At 42.2% G+C, this 20,416-nt stretch overlaps 1 protein-coding gene across 1 annotated transcript; it reads right to left on the bottom strand.

Annotated features, from left to right (window-relative positions):
* Nucleotides 1-8,623: 8,623 nt before the first annotated feature.
* Nucleotides 8,624-10,492, bottom strand: LOC123447381 (noroxomaritidine synthase-like). Its single transcript, XM_045123979.1, has one exon. It carries the CDS (start codon nucleotides 10,429-10,431, stop codon nucleotides 8,839-8,841), a length of 1,593 nt encoding a protein of 530 aa, XP_044979914.1. The 5' UTR covers nucleotides 10,432-10,492; the 3' UTR covers nucleotides 8,624-8,838.
* Nucleotides 10,493-20,416: the final 9,924 nt, after the last annotated feature.

Genomic DNA, 20,416 nt, shown 5'->3' with positions numbered 1-20,416 from the left:
AATTGTACGTTTATGTCACTAGAAATTTATTTTGGAAAAGTAACATCACACACAATGATATAAATATATAATACCAAGAAAATGACTATCATAATATATGTTCAAAAAGTGAGGAAGGAGTTTGGTATCAACTTCCAAAGCCAGCTAGCAAACACCGGTCCATATAACAAGCCCAAATGAGGCATTGTTAGGTTCTAGCTAGATACAAGTATGATACACAATGGATATGAGAATTATTTACGCATGTCCATTGCATTGCATACGTTGATTACTACCATGTGATTATTGTAACTGAGTGATTTCACACCAAATTACATACATTGAGCAATGGGGAAGGAAGTACCAGATGAGTATAGAAGAGCAACCAAGCCGCACCAGGGATAGGAAGGCTAGGGATAGAGGTAGGGAAAAAGGGAAATGAAGATATAAAGAAGGGCTAAAGCTGTAAAATGTCATGGGCTCATGTTAACTTGTAGTCTCAATAGTGTCTCTATTGCCGAATTCACGCTTTCCATGCGGATGCTATGCCATATAAAATGCAAATTAAACATGATTTGTACCTTTTTAATTATGGAAAACACATTTTTTACATTGGAAATAATAACACATCTTTTGTGTCAAGACATCTAACCACAAAATATCCCAAGCGCTTATTATAGGGACCCTTCATTTGCGAACAAGTTTCCTGTCCACATGTAAGAATCAACCGGTGAAGTGTAAATATTGTCAAATCATAATATGATGGTTTCTTGTTATGTCATTTGCCCGAAAATTATAATATATAGAGATCTATTCTAAACACTACATGGATTGACATTTTCATTTTTCCAAAGTAGTAAAATTGGGCAAACTAAACATGATTTATATTTTTTATTTTCCAAGGTTAATTTACTAATTATAACAAAAACATGGTGCATTTTAGGGACGTGTGACATCTATTTACCTGATAAGCTCGCATTTACGTACCATTGTAACATCTATATGTGCATATAATAGGCATGGTTAAACTTTCCATTTATTTGAGATGTCTATTAAGAACTAAGTGTAAAAATTCAAGGGGTATTTTGTTCAATATTAAAAAGTGCAAGTTGCATTTTTACTAGATTGAAGTTGTACCCATCAATGCCCGAGTCAACTATTCTTTTCTTAAGTCCTAGTCGGTTACAATTTTTCACCTAGTCGCAATTCTTATTAAGTGTAAATTACACTTTTTGTCGAACATAAGTCAACTAGGAGCTAGAAAAATCGACCATTTACCAATCACTCCTCTAAACTTATACATGAATAGCAATAGTTTAGGGTAGTAAAGTTTTTTTCTATCTTCAATTGAGTTCCTCTTTAATTGAGTTCTTCTTTGATATCTAGGCGTCCAAGAGCAAGATTTGGTAGAGGGATTCAAGGTCTTGTGTGAATCTTCATGATATAAAGATCAATATAACTTCTTGACACTACACCTTTGTGGGTGGAAAACCGGCAGACCTCGGGGAAGGGGGTCCCGAGCCGCGGATCTCGGATGGATGGTAACGGGAACAAGGGGACAACGTTTATCCAGGCGAGGCCCTGTTGATGGAGGTAATACCCTACATCCTGCTCTTGTTTCTATCAATGGGGAAGTATCAAATACAGGGTTGATCTACTTCGAGATCGCCAGATGTGTTCAAACTCTAGGACTAGGTGAATGATATTGTGTTGATGTGTCTTCTACAGGCTAAACCCTGTGGCTTACATACACGCCATGTAGGGTTTCTAGGGTTACAAGGTCGGTATCTTGGCGTGGAGGCGGCAGGAGAAGTCGAGGAGTATACGTCAAGCCTTCGGCAAATGTAGTCTTGATAACACCGCGTTGTACAGTTTTGGGAGTCCATCTTGAGAAGAATGAGGGCCCATCGACCCTATCCGAATAGCATGGGCCGACTAGGCTGGTACCCTAGTCCAGGACACCGCCAGTAGCCCCCTAACTGGTATTCTATGACGAGGACGATTCCCTTCATGAAGATAACCTCAGATCCGAAGTCCTTGGCTTGACCGACGAGTTCCAAACTTCCGAACCATTCTCATAAGAAGCGGTATATTATAAATGAGACCTAACCGAGCTCATACTTTACCCGAAGAGGCGAGGTAACCTAGCCTCGAAGGCCGAAACAAAAGGGAAACATGCTCTACTCCGGTCTGAGGCAAAATTTTGGCAGCACCTTCCCGCTGTTCTTCAAATACATGTCTCGACAACAAGCCGAGAGAATATATGCCTAGAGAACAATAGGGTGGCGCTGACAAATTTTTTCGTGAGACCGAAATAGAGCACGGGAAACGAAACTCAATCTACACATACTCGGGCTGTCCATGAATAACGTGGACAATCCGAAAGGATGACTGTTATAAATAAGCAAAGACCTGCATATTTATAGATGTCGCCCTTTCGAACGGGAGACGCCTAGGTTACGAGACTTGACATGAAAGTAAAATCTAGTCGCATCGGAACGATGACCGAAACAGTGCAAAATACGGGAGGGTAAGGAGACGATAGCCGAGCTCACCTCTAGTCGAACAACGACGACAACGACAACGGGTCCAAAGGTGCTCCTGGAGGTGAAGGGAAGATCCTTGCACATGAAAATCAACGACATCACCAACATAAGCACTCACACGAAAATCTAATTAACAACATCTACGAGTGCATCTAATCAACACCATCTTGGAGTTCAACGATCAAATCTAAAGAAAAAAATACGATGCCCACATATTTAGGTTACTTTGTCTTTTTTTCGTGTAACATTTAAGACCTTCCAGTCACACAGTGATATACGGAAGTTTTGAGAGTTCGCTCTTTCAGTTTGGACGTTTCAGAGTTCATGTGGATATCTTTTTTGTCTTCAAAGCAAACAAGTTTATATGACTCTCTAAATTACTCACATCCATGCTCTAAGAAAGTACAACTTAATTAAAAGCACCACATGCTAGTTTATTTAATGTGTGGTAGGAAACAGATAACTTGCAAAATTCATAAAAATAAAAATAGGAGCTTCTTATCAGAATAATACTCCTCCTGGCGTGAGGTCATGCTTGCAAGGGAAGGTTCAACAAGGTGTCATCAATTAGACTAGGAAAATTAATAGAGAAGCCCAACATATATGCTAAAAGGAACTCTATGTGCTTAGGTGAGCAAGCTCCAGTTCCAAAGATCTGACCACAGATGAACTTCATATGGAACACAAAGTAGTTTGTGTGCACTAACAATAAATTTTCTCAAACGTAACTACTACCACGTACACCATAATCTAAAAAACATCAAAATGAACTAGACAACTGATGGCCATGGAGAACCCATGATGCGGAGGGAGCGTGGGTCTTGTGGTGGATATGGTCGGGGGGAGGCGGCTGAAAGTGCAGTCATGCCCTTAATCGTGTTTTGGTGTTGCTAACAACACACATATAGATAACTAATCACTAATCCCCTTTAGGTTGTTGTTAATGATCATGTGTTGATAAGGACAAGCTCATGTGCTAACAAGGACAAGATCAAGATAAGCATTCCTGAGCACTACATGCTTGATTCTTGTGGATGTTCACATGGTGGACAAATGAAGATGAATACATAAGCTAGGCTTTCCACATTGTGTATGAGAGAGCTACTTGAAGACTTGATCATGTCTTGCTTTCAACTTGAGCCAAGAAGGAACAACAACATCAAGCTCAAGTGAAAGGGCTAACTCAAAGGTATCAGTTCCTTTGACGCTAGTGGTGCGGAGTGATGATCAGCGAATAAAAGTATACACTCAAGTATGGATCATCAGTACCCTTTTATGATTCTTGAGTCTTTAGGGATCCCGCACTATTAAGAGGGGATCACAGGTTTTGCGATGAACTTGCTCAAACTACATCTCTACTTTTCTGCTCATACCACATCTCCACTGCTCTGCTTTTATCTCAAAACATAACCAATGCCTCGGACATACGGCTTCCTCCGGACGTCCGAGGGCCGGACGCCCGACCACTTCGGAAATCCGGAACCTTATACCAGAGAAATCGAGAGTCAAATAACTCGGACTTCCGGCTCCCTCCGGACGTCTGAGGGCCGGACGCCCGACCACTTTGGAAAACCGGAACCCTGCACCAGAGAAATCCAGAGTCAAATAACTCGGACTTCCGGCCTCCCCCTGTCGTCCGAGGGCCGGACGTCCGACTGCTTTCGAAAAACCGGTGCCCGTGAACAGAGCCAAAGTCTCGGACATCCGGCTCCCTCCGGACGTCCGGTCCCTGTTCGTCTATACAGTGATTCATGATATCTATACAGTGGTTCCTGATATATATACATCCCTCGAATGACCGACCCCTGTCAGACGTCCGACCCCTTGTGGGCGTCCGGACATCCGAGAACTGTCGGACGTCCGACCACTATCAGACTTAAGTGACCCCAACGGTCACTTTCCCCTCTCCACTATAAATACCCCTCTCCCACTTCGTGAGAGAGTGCCCAACACATCCATATCCTCATAGGAACACATTTCTACCTCACACACATTTGCTCACACTAAATCTTAGATCCCAAGAGCATTTGTGAGCCCCTTTGAGAGTCGTTCCAATCAAAAGATAGATCGTCTCCCTCTCCTCCTCTCAACCCAAGCTATTTGAGATTTGAGCAAGTTTTGAGCATTCCCCGTGATCTTGTTACTCTTGGAGGTTGGAGACTCCTAGGCGGTCGGAGTTCTTTGGAGAGGAATCAATCCGTGTGATTACCCCTGGAAAAGTTTGTGAGGGTTTGGAAGCCACCTCAAAGGCTTACCACTAGTGGTTGAGAAACGCCTTCGTGGTGTTATCTCAAAGGGAGAATAGGGTGAGCCTTCGTGGCGTTGGTGTGCCTTCGTGGTAACATCCACCTCTCTAACGGTGACTAGCTTCCCTCCAAGGAAGTGAACATAGGGATACATCTTTGTCTCAGTGACCTTGGTTATCCCTAACCCTAACTCCTTACTTGTGGTTTACTTGTGTTACTTGAGCATACATACATTGCATATTGTTTGTGCTCATTATATTGTGTTGGCTATTTCTTTGTACAAGATTAATCATTTAAGCATACCCTCTATATCCACACGTTCACACTTGCAGCTTTTGATATATCGTGTGCTATAGTGTGATCTAGTATCTTGTGTCGTTCACCTACTTGTCGTGTGATATAGCTCAAGTAAGTTTGTGTAACTTACTTGTGCTTGTTAGTAACTGTGTTGTGTCCATCTTGGTAGATCGTGTTGTTGGTACACGTTGCGGTGCCTATTGCATTTAGGATTTGTGCTTGAAAAGTATCCTCTTAGTTTATTTCCACATTAGGTTTAAGCCAAATCCGAAGAAGTTTTTAAATAGCCTATTCACCCCCCCTCTAGGCGTCATCGTGGTCGTTTCAGCGGCTCTTTGGGGGCAAAGCTGAACACAGGCGATGCTACCATGGTGGAGATGGCGAAGCGGGATGGGGAGAAGGGGATCATCACCGAGAAGGAGATGAAAGGGAGGACCTCGGCGACGGCACAACAACGACGCGAGGACGGATCGGGGACGACACGACAACGACGCGGGGAAGATTCGGGGACGGCCAGCGCGAGGGGCGGCCAACAACAGTCTAGCACCAGTGGGAGGGGGAGTGCGGGGGCGGTGGAGGCGGGTGGGCGAACGGTAAAGGCCCGACACAAAGGAGTTGGGGCCGATGACTGCACAATGAAGGGGGGTCGGGGACGATGGAGGAGGGTGGGGGCACGGTAAAGGCCTGACGGCGGCACGATGAAGGAGGGGCCGACGGTGGCGCAGTGGAGGAGGGGCCGTTGGCAACGCGGTGGAGGAGGTGCCGACGGCGACGCGGTGGAGGAGGGGTCGATGACGGCGCAGTGGAGGAGGCACCTGTTGCTGTGCAATGGTGGAGGGGCCGTTGGCGACGCGGTGAAGGAGGGACCGATGGCGACGCGGTGGAAGAGGGGAGACCGCTGTGGGTGGGGGGCATGGGGGGGAGGGGAGAACAGTGACAATATGTGGGGGTGAGAGAGGTTCTTTGCCGTCAGTCCGAGTACGATAGACAACAAAGATTGGCTCCCATTTATTCCACCGTGAAATAACACACGTTTGTCGTGAGCCAGTCTTTGCCGTCATCTCTCATGGGTCTTTGCTGTCAGCTAAAGTCCAAACAAACGGCAAATCATGTATGACTCATCCAGGTCCAGGTCTAGGGCCAATATTTGACGTGGGCCAATCTGTGGCGTGAGCTATATTGGGTCTTTGTCGTGAGCTAAAGCCCAAACAAATGACGAAGCAAATATTCACCGTTAGTTGGTCTTTGCCGTTAGCCACTCATGTCAACGCATATCTTTGTCGTCCGACCCGATAAAAAGCTGACGAGAAAAAAGTTGTTTTCAGCAGTGAATATATTTTTTTAAATGTGAACCGTTTTGAAACATGCAATTGTGATATCATTTTAAAATTTGTAGTTGCGAGCCCATTTACAACTTGGTGACCCCAACTTGAAAAGATTTAGTGACCCACTTAAAACTTGCAGTTGCACCCCAACACTTTAAAAACTTTATGTTGCGACCCTAGTTTAAAATTTGTATTGAATACTTGCATTTCCGACTCAAGTGTGACTACTTGCAATTGCGACCCAACTTTGCATACTTGCAATTGCGACCCGACTATGAATACCTATAGTTGCGACCTGGCTTTGAATACATGGAATTGCGTCCGACTTTGAATACTTGCAGTTGCGACCCGACTTTGAATACTTGCAGTTACGAATCGATTTTGAATACTTGCAGTTGTGATCCAATTTTAAATACTTCTAGTTGCCACCCGACTTTGAATACTTCTAGTTGCGACCCGACTCTAGATATTTGCAGTTGCGACCATATTTAAAAACATGCAGTTGTAACCCGACTTTGAATATTGATGTCATTGATATAAGAAGGAAAAAAAGACACCAAAACATTAAATAAAACAAGGACTGAAAAATAAAATAAAAGTAAAAAACAAAAATAGAAAACAAAAATAGCCTAGAAGGTAAAAATAAAATAAATAATGAAAGCCTAAACAGATTTTTTAAATATTAAATTAAATGAATACACTTAATTAGGAAAAGGGAAAAGAGTGGAATAAATTTCTACTTAATAGTGAATAATAAAATAAAAAATAAGAAACAGCAATTAATTAAGAAAACAACAATCAATCAGGAAAGAAAAAACTAAAACTGAAAGTTATTACAAAAGAGCTGACCCTCGCAATTACGATCAACAAATGACAATAACAATATTTTAGAAAGTAAAACAAATGACAATAACATGCAAACAGCTAGAAACGATTCACATGGACACCCCCTGTACATGATTCAAAAAGAGGAATGCAAACAGCTAGCAACAATTCACACCATTGGGTCATATCTTCTTTTTCTTTTTTGGCTGGCTAATAAAAATGAAGAAAAGCCCACATAGCCCAGCTCTGTAGACGACACAACGCAGAGCGGCAACACAATGCTGATCCCGCGGCTAAAAGAATGACCAAGCCCATAACTAAACCAATAATGTACTTATGTTTTGTGCAAAAGGATTTGTTTTTAGAGCCAATAGCCATGGCTTTCGTCAAGGATATAAGGGGAAAAAAAAATCTGAAATCCTGATTATTTTTTAAAGGGCGCATCTGCGGTTATATCTAGATGTGATATAGTTTTTGCAGATCTAAATAACTAAATCAAGCATTAGAAAAATAAAAATAAAAAGGAAAAGAAAATACCCGCACGAATTTCCATATAAGATCAATGATATATGATTAAGATGTGCAATATTTGTGTCACATCTAGATATGCATTAGCAAAACCGTTTTTAAAATAGTGGCGAGGACAATTCTGTCACCAATGGGTGGTCGATGAATTTATATCCCAAATGAGTACATAAGTAGTTTCAAAATCTGTATTTTTATTGTGAAAATACCACTAAGAACGTGGGTTCTCCATACTGATGGCATGGAGGGAGTGTAGATTCAAGGAAGCCGTGTCCGTCCTTCCATTCCAGCAATAATAATAAGATAAAGGGGAGGTACGTCCTCGTCACACTAACTTTGATATTCCTGCATGATACTCTAGACTCCCTCCGTTTCTAAATATATATATTTTTTAGAAATTTCATTATTAAACTACATGCATATGTATATAGATATATTTTAAAGTGTGAATTTATTCATTATACTTTGTATGTAGCTTTTATTGGAGTATTTGAGAACAAGAGGGAGTAGATGCGAAAGCGATCGATCAGTCGGTGATGATGGGCAGGGCGGCAGCTCAATCAATAAGCTCCGGTTGCACGTACACCAATACAGAACGAACGAACATGGCATGCATAGCATAATTCGATGGAACACATGCATGACAGCATGATGAATCAAGGAATGAAATTGAATGCCATTGAATTAAAACACTGTCATGCGTGCATGCAAACCAAAGATTCGCAAGCAACCAAACCAACCATGCATGCTTGCCGGCATTGTCCCTACTTATACAGTCTTGTTAGCTGAGATGGGAGTGAAACCAAAGCTAGCCTCTGCACTATGCATGCCGGCCCGAATCCACCGATATATAGACAATAGGTTTCGGTGCGAATATCTCTTCGAATCAATCAACGAGTTGATACAATTAACTAATGGAGGAAACATATATATGTATATCCACCATGATTTACAGTGTAGTACTGCTTGCTGACACCTGCACACACACAACACACTGGACGAATAAAAATGAAGGAATATAGACACTTACATCAGTACGTGCATATGCAACGATACAAGTACGCGCGCATAGCATAGGTTACTGCTGCTTGCCGATCATGGCTGGGCTGGATTACCGGATCTTCTCTTGACCCTGACGAGGAGGCCGTTCTTCATGTGGAGTATGATGGAGAGCTTGGGTTCCACGACGTGCCCGGGCACCACCTCCACGGCGAAGTTCCACGCCACGGCCGCCACCGTCACCTTCATCTGCACCAGCACCATCTCCTTCCCGAGGCACGTCCTTGGGCCCGAGTTGAAGGCCACGAACTTGTTGGACGGCACGTACCGCAGCTTCCCCTCCTCGGAGATCCACCGCTCCGGCCGGAACTCCCGGCAGTCGGCGCCCCACACCCGCTTCATCCTCCCCATGGAGTAGTTGAACACCAGGATCTTGTCCCCGGGCCACACCTCGTGCCCGCTCGGCAGCACGTCGTGGGCGACGACACCCTTTGTCTCCGTCGGCAGCGACGGGTAGAGGCGGAGGCACTCGCACACCGCCGCGTGCAGGTACAGCAAGTTCTTCAGTTCCCCGGCCTCGAAGGCCACCATGCCATCGGGTTCTACGGGTTTGCGGGCAGCTATGGGGGCCAGCTCCTCCAGGAGCTTTTTCTCTACCCTCGGGTTCGTGGCGATGAGGTAGGAGAACCACGAGAGGGCGGAGCTGGTGGCGTCGCGGCCGGCGACCAGGAGGTTCATCGTCATGTCCCTGATGTACACGTCCGCATCCGGGTCCCCCGCTATCTCCTCGTCGCATATGAAGGAGGACAGCAGGTCGGCCGCCGACTTGTCCGCGCCCTGCTTGTTATAGGCGGCTCTGCGGCTAGCAATGGTGGCCGCCACGAACTCGTCGGCCGTGCGGCGCGCGGCGGCGTTCTTCCTCTCATGCCCGACGTCCAGCCTGCGCATCACCTTCCAGCACGTCACCGGCATGATGTGCCGGAGGAAGACGGTACGCAGCACGTCGTCCATGGCGCGCGCGAACGGCACGTCCGGCAGGCCGATGGCCAGGCACCCGGGGTCGACGCCGAAGACGAGGTTGCACGTCGTGTCAAAGGACCAGCGCGTGAACACGTCCTGCAGGTCGCACGTCGTGTCGGAGTCGGCGACGTGGGCGAGGAACGGGAGCACGCTCTGCTCCACCTTGTCGAGGCTGGACTGCGCCACGAAGGCGCGGTACCGCGGGGTGGTCATGAGCATCTGGGCTTTCGTCCTCTGGCGCCGCCAGCGCTCGCCGTCGGAGTTGAAGATGCCGCCGCCGAGGATGTCGAACATCTGGGCGAACACGTCGCCCTTGGGGTAGTTCTCGAAGTTGGAGGTGAAGATGTGGCGGACGTTGGCCGGGTCGCAGGTGATGAAGTAGCGGAAGCCGGCGAACCAGAAGCGGCACTGGTAGTTGAGGCCGGAGAGGGCCAGCATGCCGGTGACGCCGTCGAAGATCCGGTGGATGTTGGAGACGATGGCCGGGATGATGCCGACGATCGGCCACTGGGTGAGCCCCGGGGAGCGCCGGCGTCGCGTTTTCTTGGATTTGGCAGCCCGATAACGAAACAGTATCACGAGGAGGCAGGCGGCCGACATGAGAAGCTGCAGGAGGAAGAGCCAATCCATGTGCATGTCGATGGCACCACAAGGCATGCGAGCGTGCATGCAGAAAGTGGTGCAAATGCAACACACTGGGGACGCACGGGATGGCTAGCAGTAAATCGTACGTGCTGATCATGGAGATGCATGGTGGTGCTTATATATATGCGCGCTGCGTGGGGCATGCACGTCCCTGGCTAATTAATTCTCCATCCACTCCCAACAGCTAGCTATCAGCCGGAATAACAGGATGAATGTGGTCACCAAGGACAAAGGGAATTTTTCGATTAAAGGTAGTAGGAATATTTTTTTTTAAGATTCGACATTGCTCACATTCAATGATAATAGCAGGAAGTAACGAAAAACAACAAGATAATAAAGGTCCTTGGACCAAAGATCCCAAGATCAAAGAAAAAAAACCCCGCCCCAAAGAGCTAGAACATAACACTCCATACTAGACATCGCAACTCCGACTCCAACAATCTACAACGAAAGGAACTAGGCCAGGTTGTCGTCACGAAGGATCATTGAACGAACCGCGAGTCATGCTTCATCGTATACCACCGCCCCTACCGTGGCTTCGAATTCGCAGCAACAACCAGTCGAGGTACTCCCACGGACACGCCGGAGAAGAAGGCCGACTACCACTACGAAGAGCATGCCTCCGACATTGCACACCGTCATCATCGTTGCCACAGAAGCCACCGTGCACGTCCACACGTAGGAAGCATCAGAGGGATCAAAATCTTCAAGACGACGTCCTAAAGAAGGGAACAACGTTGAAGACGATGCCACCGTCCCACCTTACATCACGATCTTGGTTTTCATCCGAAGAGAATTGATCCAGGAGCAGAGTCTATAAACAATCCCAACGATGCCTACATGGAGGATGAACGACGCCGACGGACGCCGTCACCGCCGACCGGCCAGCACCAGCTAGGTTTTCACCCAGGGCAACAACTTCCACGCAGCAGGCCGAGGTCGACCCGTGCCTCCACTGGATCACGTACACGCCGCACAACAAGCGCCTCAACGCTGTGCAGCCAGCCTCCTCTACGACGGCCATGCAGAGATCAGAACAAGTCATGCACCTTGCATCCAACCATGGCCGGAGCCTCCCCGCTCCACCAAACAGCATCCGGGCACCACCAACCGCCTGGCCGTTGCGCCACGCCCATCGTAACGACCGTCTTCGCCCTGCCATCCCCGCCCGTGCCCGCGAACCGGCTGCAGCCCCGCTCGCCGCCCGCGCAGATCCGGATAATACCCTGCTCGCCGCACTCCCGCAACCGGATCCTCCGTCGACCGCTGCATCCGACCACCAGCTCGCCAGATCCGGCCCACCACCGCCAAGTGCGCTCGCTGTAGCAGCGAGCCACCTGCGACCGCTCCGTCACACACCTTCCTTTCGCCTCGTGATCTGACGACTGCGCCAGATCCGCACAGCCCCGCGCCATCGACCCTCGCCCGTGCCAGATTCACACATGACCGTAGCGCTGCACTGCCTACATGCGGCAACAGAGAGGATCAACCTCCCCGCAGGCCGTCGCCGGCGTACCAAGTCGCCGTCCCCCGGCCAGCATCTTCCGCTCCCATCTCGCGCCAAGTCGCATCCGGCAAAGACCTCCTCCTGGCCGTCGCACCTCGGCCGATGCGTCGTTCATGCCGAGCGGACCCCGTAGGCTGCTAGACGAGCCGAGATCTAGGCGGTATGTCACCACAGCCCGAGCCAACTCCACCAGAGCGCCACCGTGGGCCAGCCGTGCGCCAACAAGATGCATCCCCGCCGTCATTGATCCACGTCGCCGCGCGGGCCCTCGTCTCTGTCTGAGAAGAGCATCCCGCTATGCCCATCCCCCGGCTTGATACCGATGAAAATGGCCTCGCCACGGCCGACATCGCGCGGGCTTTGCCCGACGACTCCATCCGACAGTGGCGAGGGAAGGGTGGGAGGGAGGGGAGACTGACGGCGGTGGCTAGGGTTTCCTGGGGGGCCTTCGTGAGAGACTTTGACTAAGCAAAGGTAGTAGCAGTTAGTAGTTAGCATATCTGGTATGTGTACAGCATACTTCAATTCGGTTGGCAGAGTGGCTAGTTATGCTAGGGAACAGTAGCAAGGGACAAGGGTTTCGTGCGACGAACCCTAGCCAGTAGTACAATGGGAATGGGTTTATGCGCGTACCAGCCGAGGTCAAGGGTGGTGCGTGACTTAGGCTGCAATGATAAGAGGGTAATGTAGGTTCCCTTGTGACGTGTCCCATTTATTATCAGCATGGGCATCTGTATGATGGATCATATGTACACTGTTATTATTTGTTTTTTAGGGACACTGTTATTATTCCTCTTGCGATATTTCGCTGGCACGCATCTTATTGGCGGTGGCCTGAGGGTCTATATTTGCCTGTTATGGATGGGATGTTCAAAGTGGTAACATGTGGTTATTGGAATCTTGTTTATGGGCTTAGAGGGATGACCAAAAATGCCTACTAGCTGAGAATGGCAAGCAGGAAATGGCGTTGGCCATTACGATGAAGGAATCCCCGTTGAGCCACTTGGTGGTCAAGATCATTGTGGTGCCACTAAGGAAGGTGCACCGAGTAAGATGGGGGCACATGCATGCATCGAGAATAAGTTGAGTCAGATAAATATCACACATAAGGCGTTAGATCGAGATCAAGCAGAGCTATTTTGGGCATTAGAAATTTGGTTTTGCTAAAGCACATCTAGATGTGTCATTAGTATTGTATATCTAAATCATATGTCATTCTTTTTATGTGAAGATTCATGTGGGCATTTTCTTTCTTTTCTTTCCTTTTCCTTTTTATATTGGGCTTAACTACACAGCGGCACCGCATGTGAGTCTTTTCATGCAGTGGCTAATTTCATCTTCTTATAATACATGCATGCAATGCCGTTATTAAGATTCTCTTTATTGCCTTCAAATTTAAAATATTTTATCTCTAAAATCGTTAATTTAATTGACAATACGTTTTTACCGTTGGCTTTGTCGCGATGAGATCTTTAAAACTGGACCCTATGTCGACATGTTTCGAGAACTTTTTTTCTCCATCCATAATTGCCACATTTTTAGACTTACTCATCGTATTATTAGCCACTTACTTGTCCGAAAAAGATAACTTAATTGCCATTTTTTTATCGATGTGAGCCATGTGCCGCATGTATCCGTATTGCAGCACACAGCAACGTGAACTAGAGGGATATGCAGATGGCATCACAAAAATATGCATTGCATGCAAAGCGTCGCAATGAAAATCGGTAGAAAAAGTATCACACACAAAACATGTGTTGGCAGACCTTCTTCACTAGTTAAATGCATCTGGTTAGTACTAGTACTACTAGTAGTAGTTTAATAATGCATAGTTGCCAATTTTACAAAAACTTAGTTGTCAAGATGCTAGTTTAACTATGCCGAGTTGTCCTATTTACAAATGATGACTAAAAAAGATTTTTTTTGTCGAAACATGTTGACATGGAATTTAGTTTTGAAGATTTCGTCGAAACAAAGTCAACGACGAAAACGGATCATCGATCGAATTAACAGTTTAAGAGATAAAAGTTTTTGAATTCCGGTCATTTAAAATGGATCTTATGACATCATATCATTGCATGCATGCATGCATAATGAAGAGAGCACATAAGCCGCCACACCGGATATCCACGATGCGGCGTTTCTAGATAGAATTTCCCTTTTTATATTTGAGTGAGTCACTTAGTTGTGCAATAACCAGGGCATATTCAGACATGCCCTTAGAATTTTTGCTATGCAAGTTTGTAATTGGGCATACATTTTTTAAGCAACGAGCTTCCTCGTCAATTTTCATTAAAGAAACCATCAATATGAAACCATGAATATCGTGAAACTTTTGACAAAATATAAGGGTATAGTTGAAAGGGCTCAAAATACCACTCACTTGGACATCGGTGCATTTAGCTACGGATTCAGTTTAGCTATAAATTTGGGTAAGTCAATTTTTCTAACCATTGATTCTTTTGTCAAGATTCATATTTTTTTTCTTGTGTGTGTTTAGTCTGATTTTGACTTGCCCCTATTTGTGGTAAGTAAAAGAACTTTACGTGGACTTTTTGATTTCTCCCTATTTGGGGTAAGCCTATTTTTCCTTAGGCCAAAATTTTAGCTTGCCCTTGTTTGAGATAAGTAAATTTTCCTATTAAGCTTGAAACGTGGTACACATTGCCTATTTTTTTAATGGTTTTTTTTTTTGTTTTTTATTTTTAGTTGATTTTATTTTTTCTACATAGGTATGTTTTGCATAATGGATGAGTGGAAATGTATGCATGCAAGTGCTATAGAGTATGTGGGTAAATTATAGTAGGGTGAAAATTGCAGTATCATATGTTTACCGATTGCATATTTTGTTAAATGCAATTTCAATGCAAGGTTGCGTGCAATTCCTTATTTTGATTGCCTCTTAAGGGCTAACATCATGTCACTAGTTCCTTCTTTCTTAGGAAATATAATTATTATGTTTTTTAGTTTTTATTTTATTTTCTTTCTTCTTTCTGGTAAATATTAATGCCATTAACTTATTCCTTCTTGGAAAACTTCTTAATTGTGAAAGTTACCCTATTAGTTGCTTCTTGTTGTATTCTATTGAAATGCACAATTATGTTGTAAAAAATTCAACTGTTTAAAAAATTAATTTCTCTTTTCTTAAAGGGTAAAAACATTGCCACCAATTCATTCTTGTTTACAAAACTTTAACATTTTGATATGGTATTTGTTTTTATCTTATTTACTTAATTCTTTAAGGGTAAAATACTAATGCCACTAAGTCATTGCTTCTTAGGAAACTTATTGTTTTTTCAAAAATTCTACTATTATATGCTTATTCTTGCATATTATGAAAATTTGCAAAAATTGTAGAAATTCCATGCAAAAATAATTCATAATTTCTTTCCTTTTTATTTATCTATTCTTCGTAAAGGGTAATACCAATGTCACTAATTCATCTTCCTTAGACAATTTCATTATTTTGATGTGTTTTAGTTTTTTATTTCATTTTCATTATTTATAAAGGGTAATACCAATGCTAATAATTCATTCTTCCTCATAAACCTTCATTATTCTAATTGTTTAATTTTTATTTCATTCTATCTCTTTATAAGGGTAATACCAATTCCACTAGTCCGTTCTTCCTTGTAATATTTTCTTTAACCTTTTTAGCTTTCATTTCATTTCCTTTCTTCTTTAAGGGAAATAAAAATGTCAATATATCATTCCTTTTTGGAAAAAATATTATTTTGATTCTGTTTTACCTTTTAGTTCATTTTATTTCTTGTTATTAAAGGGCATTAACAAAGCCACTAATTCATTCAATATTATAAAACTAGTTTATGTTTATTTTGTTTTTGTTTTTGTTTATTATCTAATTGTAATGGAATGCCCTATAATGCATTCCATCTTAGGAAATTTCTTCTAATTTTGTGAAAATTGCACTATTTTATGTTTATGTTTAAATATTAAAATAAGGCACAAGTTGTGCGCAAACTTTCTTATTATTTGCTTGACTATTTGGCATGTTCTTTTTATGAAAGGTAATATCAATTTTATTAATTCGATATTTTGTTAGAAAACTTCATTATAATTTTTTATTTTTATTTTCAATCTTATTTAATTTTTCTATTTCTACTTACCAATGCCTCTAATATTTTACTTCTTATCTAACTTCTTCTTTTCTAAAATTCCACTATCATATTCATATCATTGCATATTACAAATGCAAAATTTATGTGTAAACTCTTTCCAAAAAAAATCAATATTCGTTTATTCGTTTCCATTTTCTTTCTTCTTACAGGGTAATACCAATGCCACTAATCCATTGTTTCTTAGAAACATACATTATTTGGATTTTGTTTTGTTTTTTATTTCATTTTCTGACTCCTTGAAGTGTAATACAAATGACACAAATTTATTCTATCTTAGAAAACTTCATTGTTTTTTATTTTTCTAGTTTTTATTTCTTTTTTAATGGTAATACTATTGCCACTATTTCGTTCTTTCTTTTTTTTGGAAATTCCACCATCATTATTTCATTTTTGCATATTATAAAAACACAATTTCTATGTAAATTATGTGCAAAAAAGGGCATTTTTTATATTTCATTTCCTTTTAAGTGTAGTACCGAGGCCACAAATTCATGTTTGGTTAGGAAAGTTCATTTTTTATATATTTTTTACACAAGGTGACACCACCACAAGTATTAATTAGGCTCGACTAAAACAAGTTTTATTTTTATTTTCATTCTTCATAGAGGGTAATACCAATATCACTAATCCATTTGTTCTTATAATTTTTTTATTATTTTGATTTTACTTAAATATTTATTTCATTTTCTTTCTTCATCAATGGTAATAACAATGTCACTAGTTCTTTCCTTCTTAAGAAAATTCATTTTTGTGAAAAATCCACATGTGTCATCATATATGCTTATTCTTGTATATTCTAAAACAGTGCAAATTTTGCTGAAATTGTATGCAGTTTTGTCATTATTATTTTTATTTAATTATGCTTTGGACAAGTACGGTCTTCCATCATTGTTAACGGGTCATATTAATTCAACAAAGTTTAGAAAATGGAAGTTGTTTTTGTCCTTTAGTTGTGACGTCATATTCTTTTGAAAAGAGTAAAACGATTCCTGTTAGCGTAATGAAAGAACTGAAAGCCGTGTCTTGTAAAGCTGTTATGTCAAACACAACCAACAGTCGCTTGCTTGTATGCATTAACTATTCACCTTAATTCCTATTCCCTGTGTATCTAAATAATTAGTAGTTGAAGAGAACTAGACTAGTTTTCTTCAATTATAATTATTTAGATCGTTTATAAAAATATATATAATTATTTAGGTACAAAAGGAGTAGTAGACATACATCCATTTAGTAGTGGCCTTTCAGTTATGGGATAGGCTCTTCCCCTAAAAAAAAGTTATGGGATAGACTCGCTTGACTGGCAGCTGGCCCTTTAATCCCGCGAGTAGAGTAATTAGTCGAAGGTAAAAAAAAAGTGACTGGCCTAAATTGTAAATTCAGTCACCTCAAGACATAAAAACTCACAGTTAATGATCCTTGGATCATGGCCCCATGCATATGTTTCTTGAATCACCATCTCTTGATCCTCACGATTCAAACACTATTTTTTCTTCGCCCTAGCTCTTTCTAAAAAATGAGCCTACACTATTGGATTTTAACAAAATTGCACCATCCACGGCGCGAATAAGGGACAATGTTTATGAGAACCCGGCACCGCCAGCCAAACTAGTGAGCCCCTGATCCATCACAACTCATCAGCAGCTTCCATGGAACTGTTCCTGTTCAGTGAGATTGAAACTGATTGAACAAGAGATTGGTCCATACTTACGTGACGGTGGTTGGAGTTGTCTTAGCTAGCCTAGCTCGATCGCGTGGTACGTCGTGGCCGAAAGCTCCTCCGGCACTGCACTGTAGGGCACTGCGTACATGCTGCTGGGCTGGCGACGATCCAGCCACCGTCATCAGCGCGGATATGCATGCATGCATATCGCGAGAAGGCAGAGCGCATGCACGATGATCCAGCTGCAAAATGGATCGATGATCCACCGAACTGTTCCTGTTTACGTGCCGTACGCATGGAAATGGAATCCCAATCAATCGGGTATAAGTATTTATGTGACGGTAGTTGGAGCTGTGTTAGCTTAGCTAGCTCACGGCCCGCGTCCTGGTTGAAAGCTCTTCTCGCCCGGCCGCACTGTACGTGCATGTGCCGCTAAAGTGGTACACAACGGGCAATGTACTCCAACGTCCTTGTAATTGTTATGTGTGAATTTTGTTAGGCCTTGTTCTGTTGAGTGTGGATCCGAGAGGATTGAAGAGGTTTGAGAGGGATTTAAACTTTTTGTAAGTCAAAATATGTCCCAACCCATACCAATCCCCTTCAATCCTTTTGTGGAGTTCCATCTCATCGTAGTATGATTTATGACAGTCAATATGAGGTAATTCATAGCTGATCACGAGGTCATATGTTCCCGGCTAAACAATAAACAAAATCTAAAATTTTTGTACATAAAACATGAATAAGTTTTCCGAGGGTGTGCAAAAATTCGTGGCGATTTGACATCGGAGGAGCACGGGACAGAAAAAACAAAACTATCACCACTACAAAATAAAAAACGTGAACTTTTCTCAAAATGCCGACTTTTCTTTTTTCTTTTCACAGCTCCCCATGTGTCAAATTGCCACGGAATTTCGCATACACCTTGAAAACTTGTGCATCTTTGGCATAAAAGAATATTTTAAAATCTCGTTACATGCTCCTAGCACAAAAATGACGTCCTCACTCTATATGAACTTTCACTGGGTTGCTTGTCCTTTGCTCAACTGGCGATCCGGCAACGCTCTCCAAACTCTAGCTCCATAATTTCAGTCTTCCTGTGTTTGTACTAAGAATGTAGTAAATTACGATAATTTCTTCTCATTAAGACTACTCATAGTGGGGAGTAGATTCGATATGTTACTAGTCTATTCTACTACATTTATAATGGGAAGTAATGGTGTCATGTAACACTTTATTTATTAGCTTGTAGACTCATCTTGTTTTGATATGTGCGATGTTACTCATAGTGTGAGTAACCAATTATCTTACTCAATTCATCATTTTCCTCATTAAATCATTGCCACATAAACAAATTTGTTGAGTTGGACCTTATGCTACTGCTCAAGTTACTCCTATTATGGATAGTCTAAACCACTTCACATGTACTCCCTCCGTCTCAAAATTCTTGTCTTAGATTTGTTTAGATACGAATGTATATCTAGTCAAGTTTTAATGTTTAGATACATCCATTTTTAAACAAAGCTAAGACGAGAATTTTGGGACGGAGGGAGTATATTGTTTGGTTGCATGTAAAAAGGTGTGCTAACAAAAAGTAAATATTGCATTTTTGTGTATTTTTTAAACTAGTCTGGTTATGATCTTGAGCATAGTTCAGACAGAATAACTTTCAAACCAAGTTTAATTGGACAATATCAACGAGTGTGCAGTCTCTGTGTTCAGAATATTCAACAATACAAAGCAACCACTACACCATCTATATTCCTTTTCGTTTTTATCACTGTATATACCCAGTTTTATCAGCCCGGTTTTGGGAAGGTTCAAAGCTTCCCAAACCGGGGTTTTCCGGTTCGTTAGTCAGGTTTCAGCGGGTTTTATTTTGTTTTTATTTCTTAAATTTGTGGAAATTGTTTTCCAATCTGTGAAAGTTTTTTTCAATTTAATGAAACTTTTTCAAATTCAATGAACTGTTTCCAAATTTGATGATCTGTTTTCAAAATTGATGAACTTTAAAAAAAATCAATGAACCTTTCTCAAATTTTGATGAACTGTTTTCAAAAATTCTATGAACTTTTTCGGAATCGATTAACTCTATTCAAATTCAATGAATTTTGCAAAAAAGTCTATGAATTTTTTCAAAGTTGATGAACTCTTTTCAAATTCAATGAACTTTAGTTGATGAACTTTCTTCAAATACAAAGACCGTTTTTAATATTTTGATGAACTTTTTTCAAATTTGATGAAATTTTTATATTTTTGATGAACTCTTTTCAAATTCAATGAACTTTTTTTGAAAACTCATTAATGTTTTTTGAAATTTAATGAATGTTTTTCAAAACCACTGAAATTTAATGAACATTTTTTCCATTTGAAGATCTTTTTTTGCAAAATTGGTGTACTTTATTTTTCGAAAATTAATGAATATTTTCAGTTCTGTTTGCTGGGGCCCAAGGTGGGGCGCTGCAGCGCCGTATAGGAGGTCCCAAAGCCGAGTTGGTCCAGTACATGTATGGCACAACGAACCGCTACATATGCCAGCCCATGGAACGAAAAATATAATATCTTTTTCTGAATTCTATTTAGTTGTTAATCATCTGCTTTTCCTGTCCTTTTCTAGATTTATCTTGTATTATTTTGTACCAGATTAATATTTTGAAGAAATAAATGTTTTTTTTGTATTACTGGGTTTTCTTACCTTTTTTGAAA

The sequence above is a fragment of the Hordeum vulgare genome, chromosome 4H (assembly GCF_904849725.1).
Source record: "Hordeum vulgare subsp. vulgare chromosome 4H, MorexV3_pseudomolecules_assembly, whole genome shotgun sequence".
Lineage (NCBI taxonomy): Eukaryota > Viridiplantae > Streptophyta > Magnoliopsida > Poales > Poaceae > Hordeum > Hordeum vulgare.
This window is presented reverse-complemented; position numbering and strand designations above follow the sequence as displayed.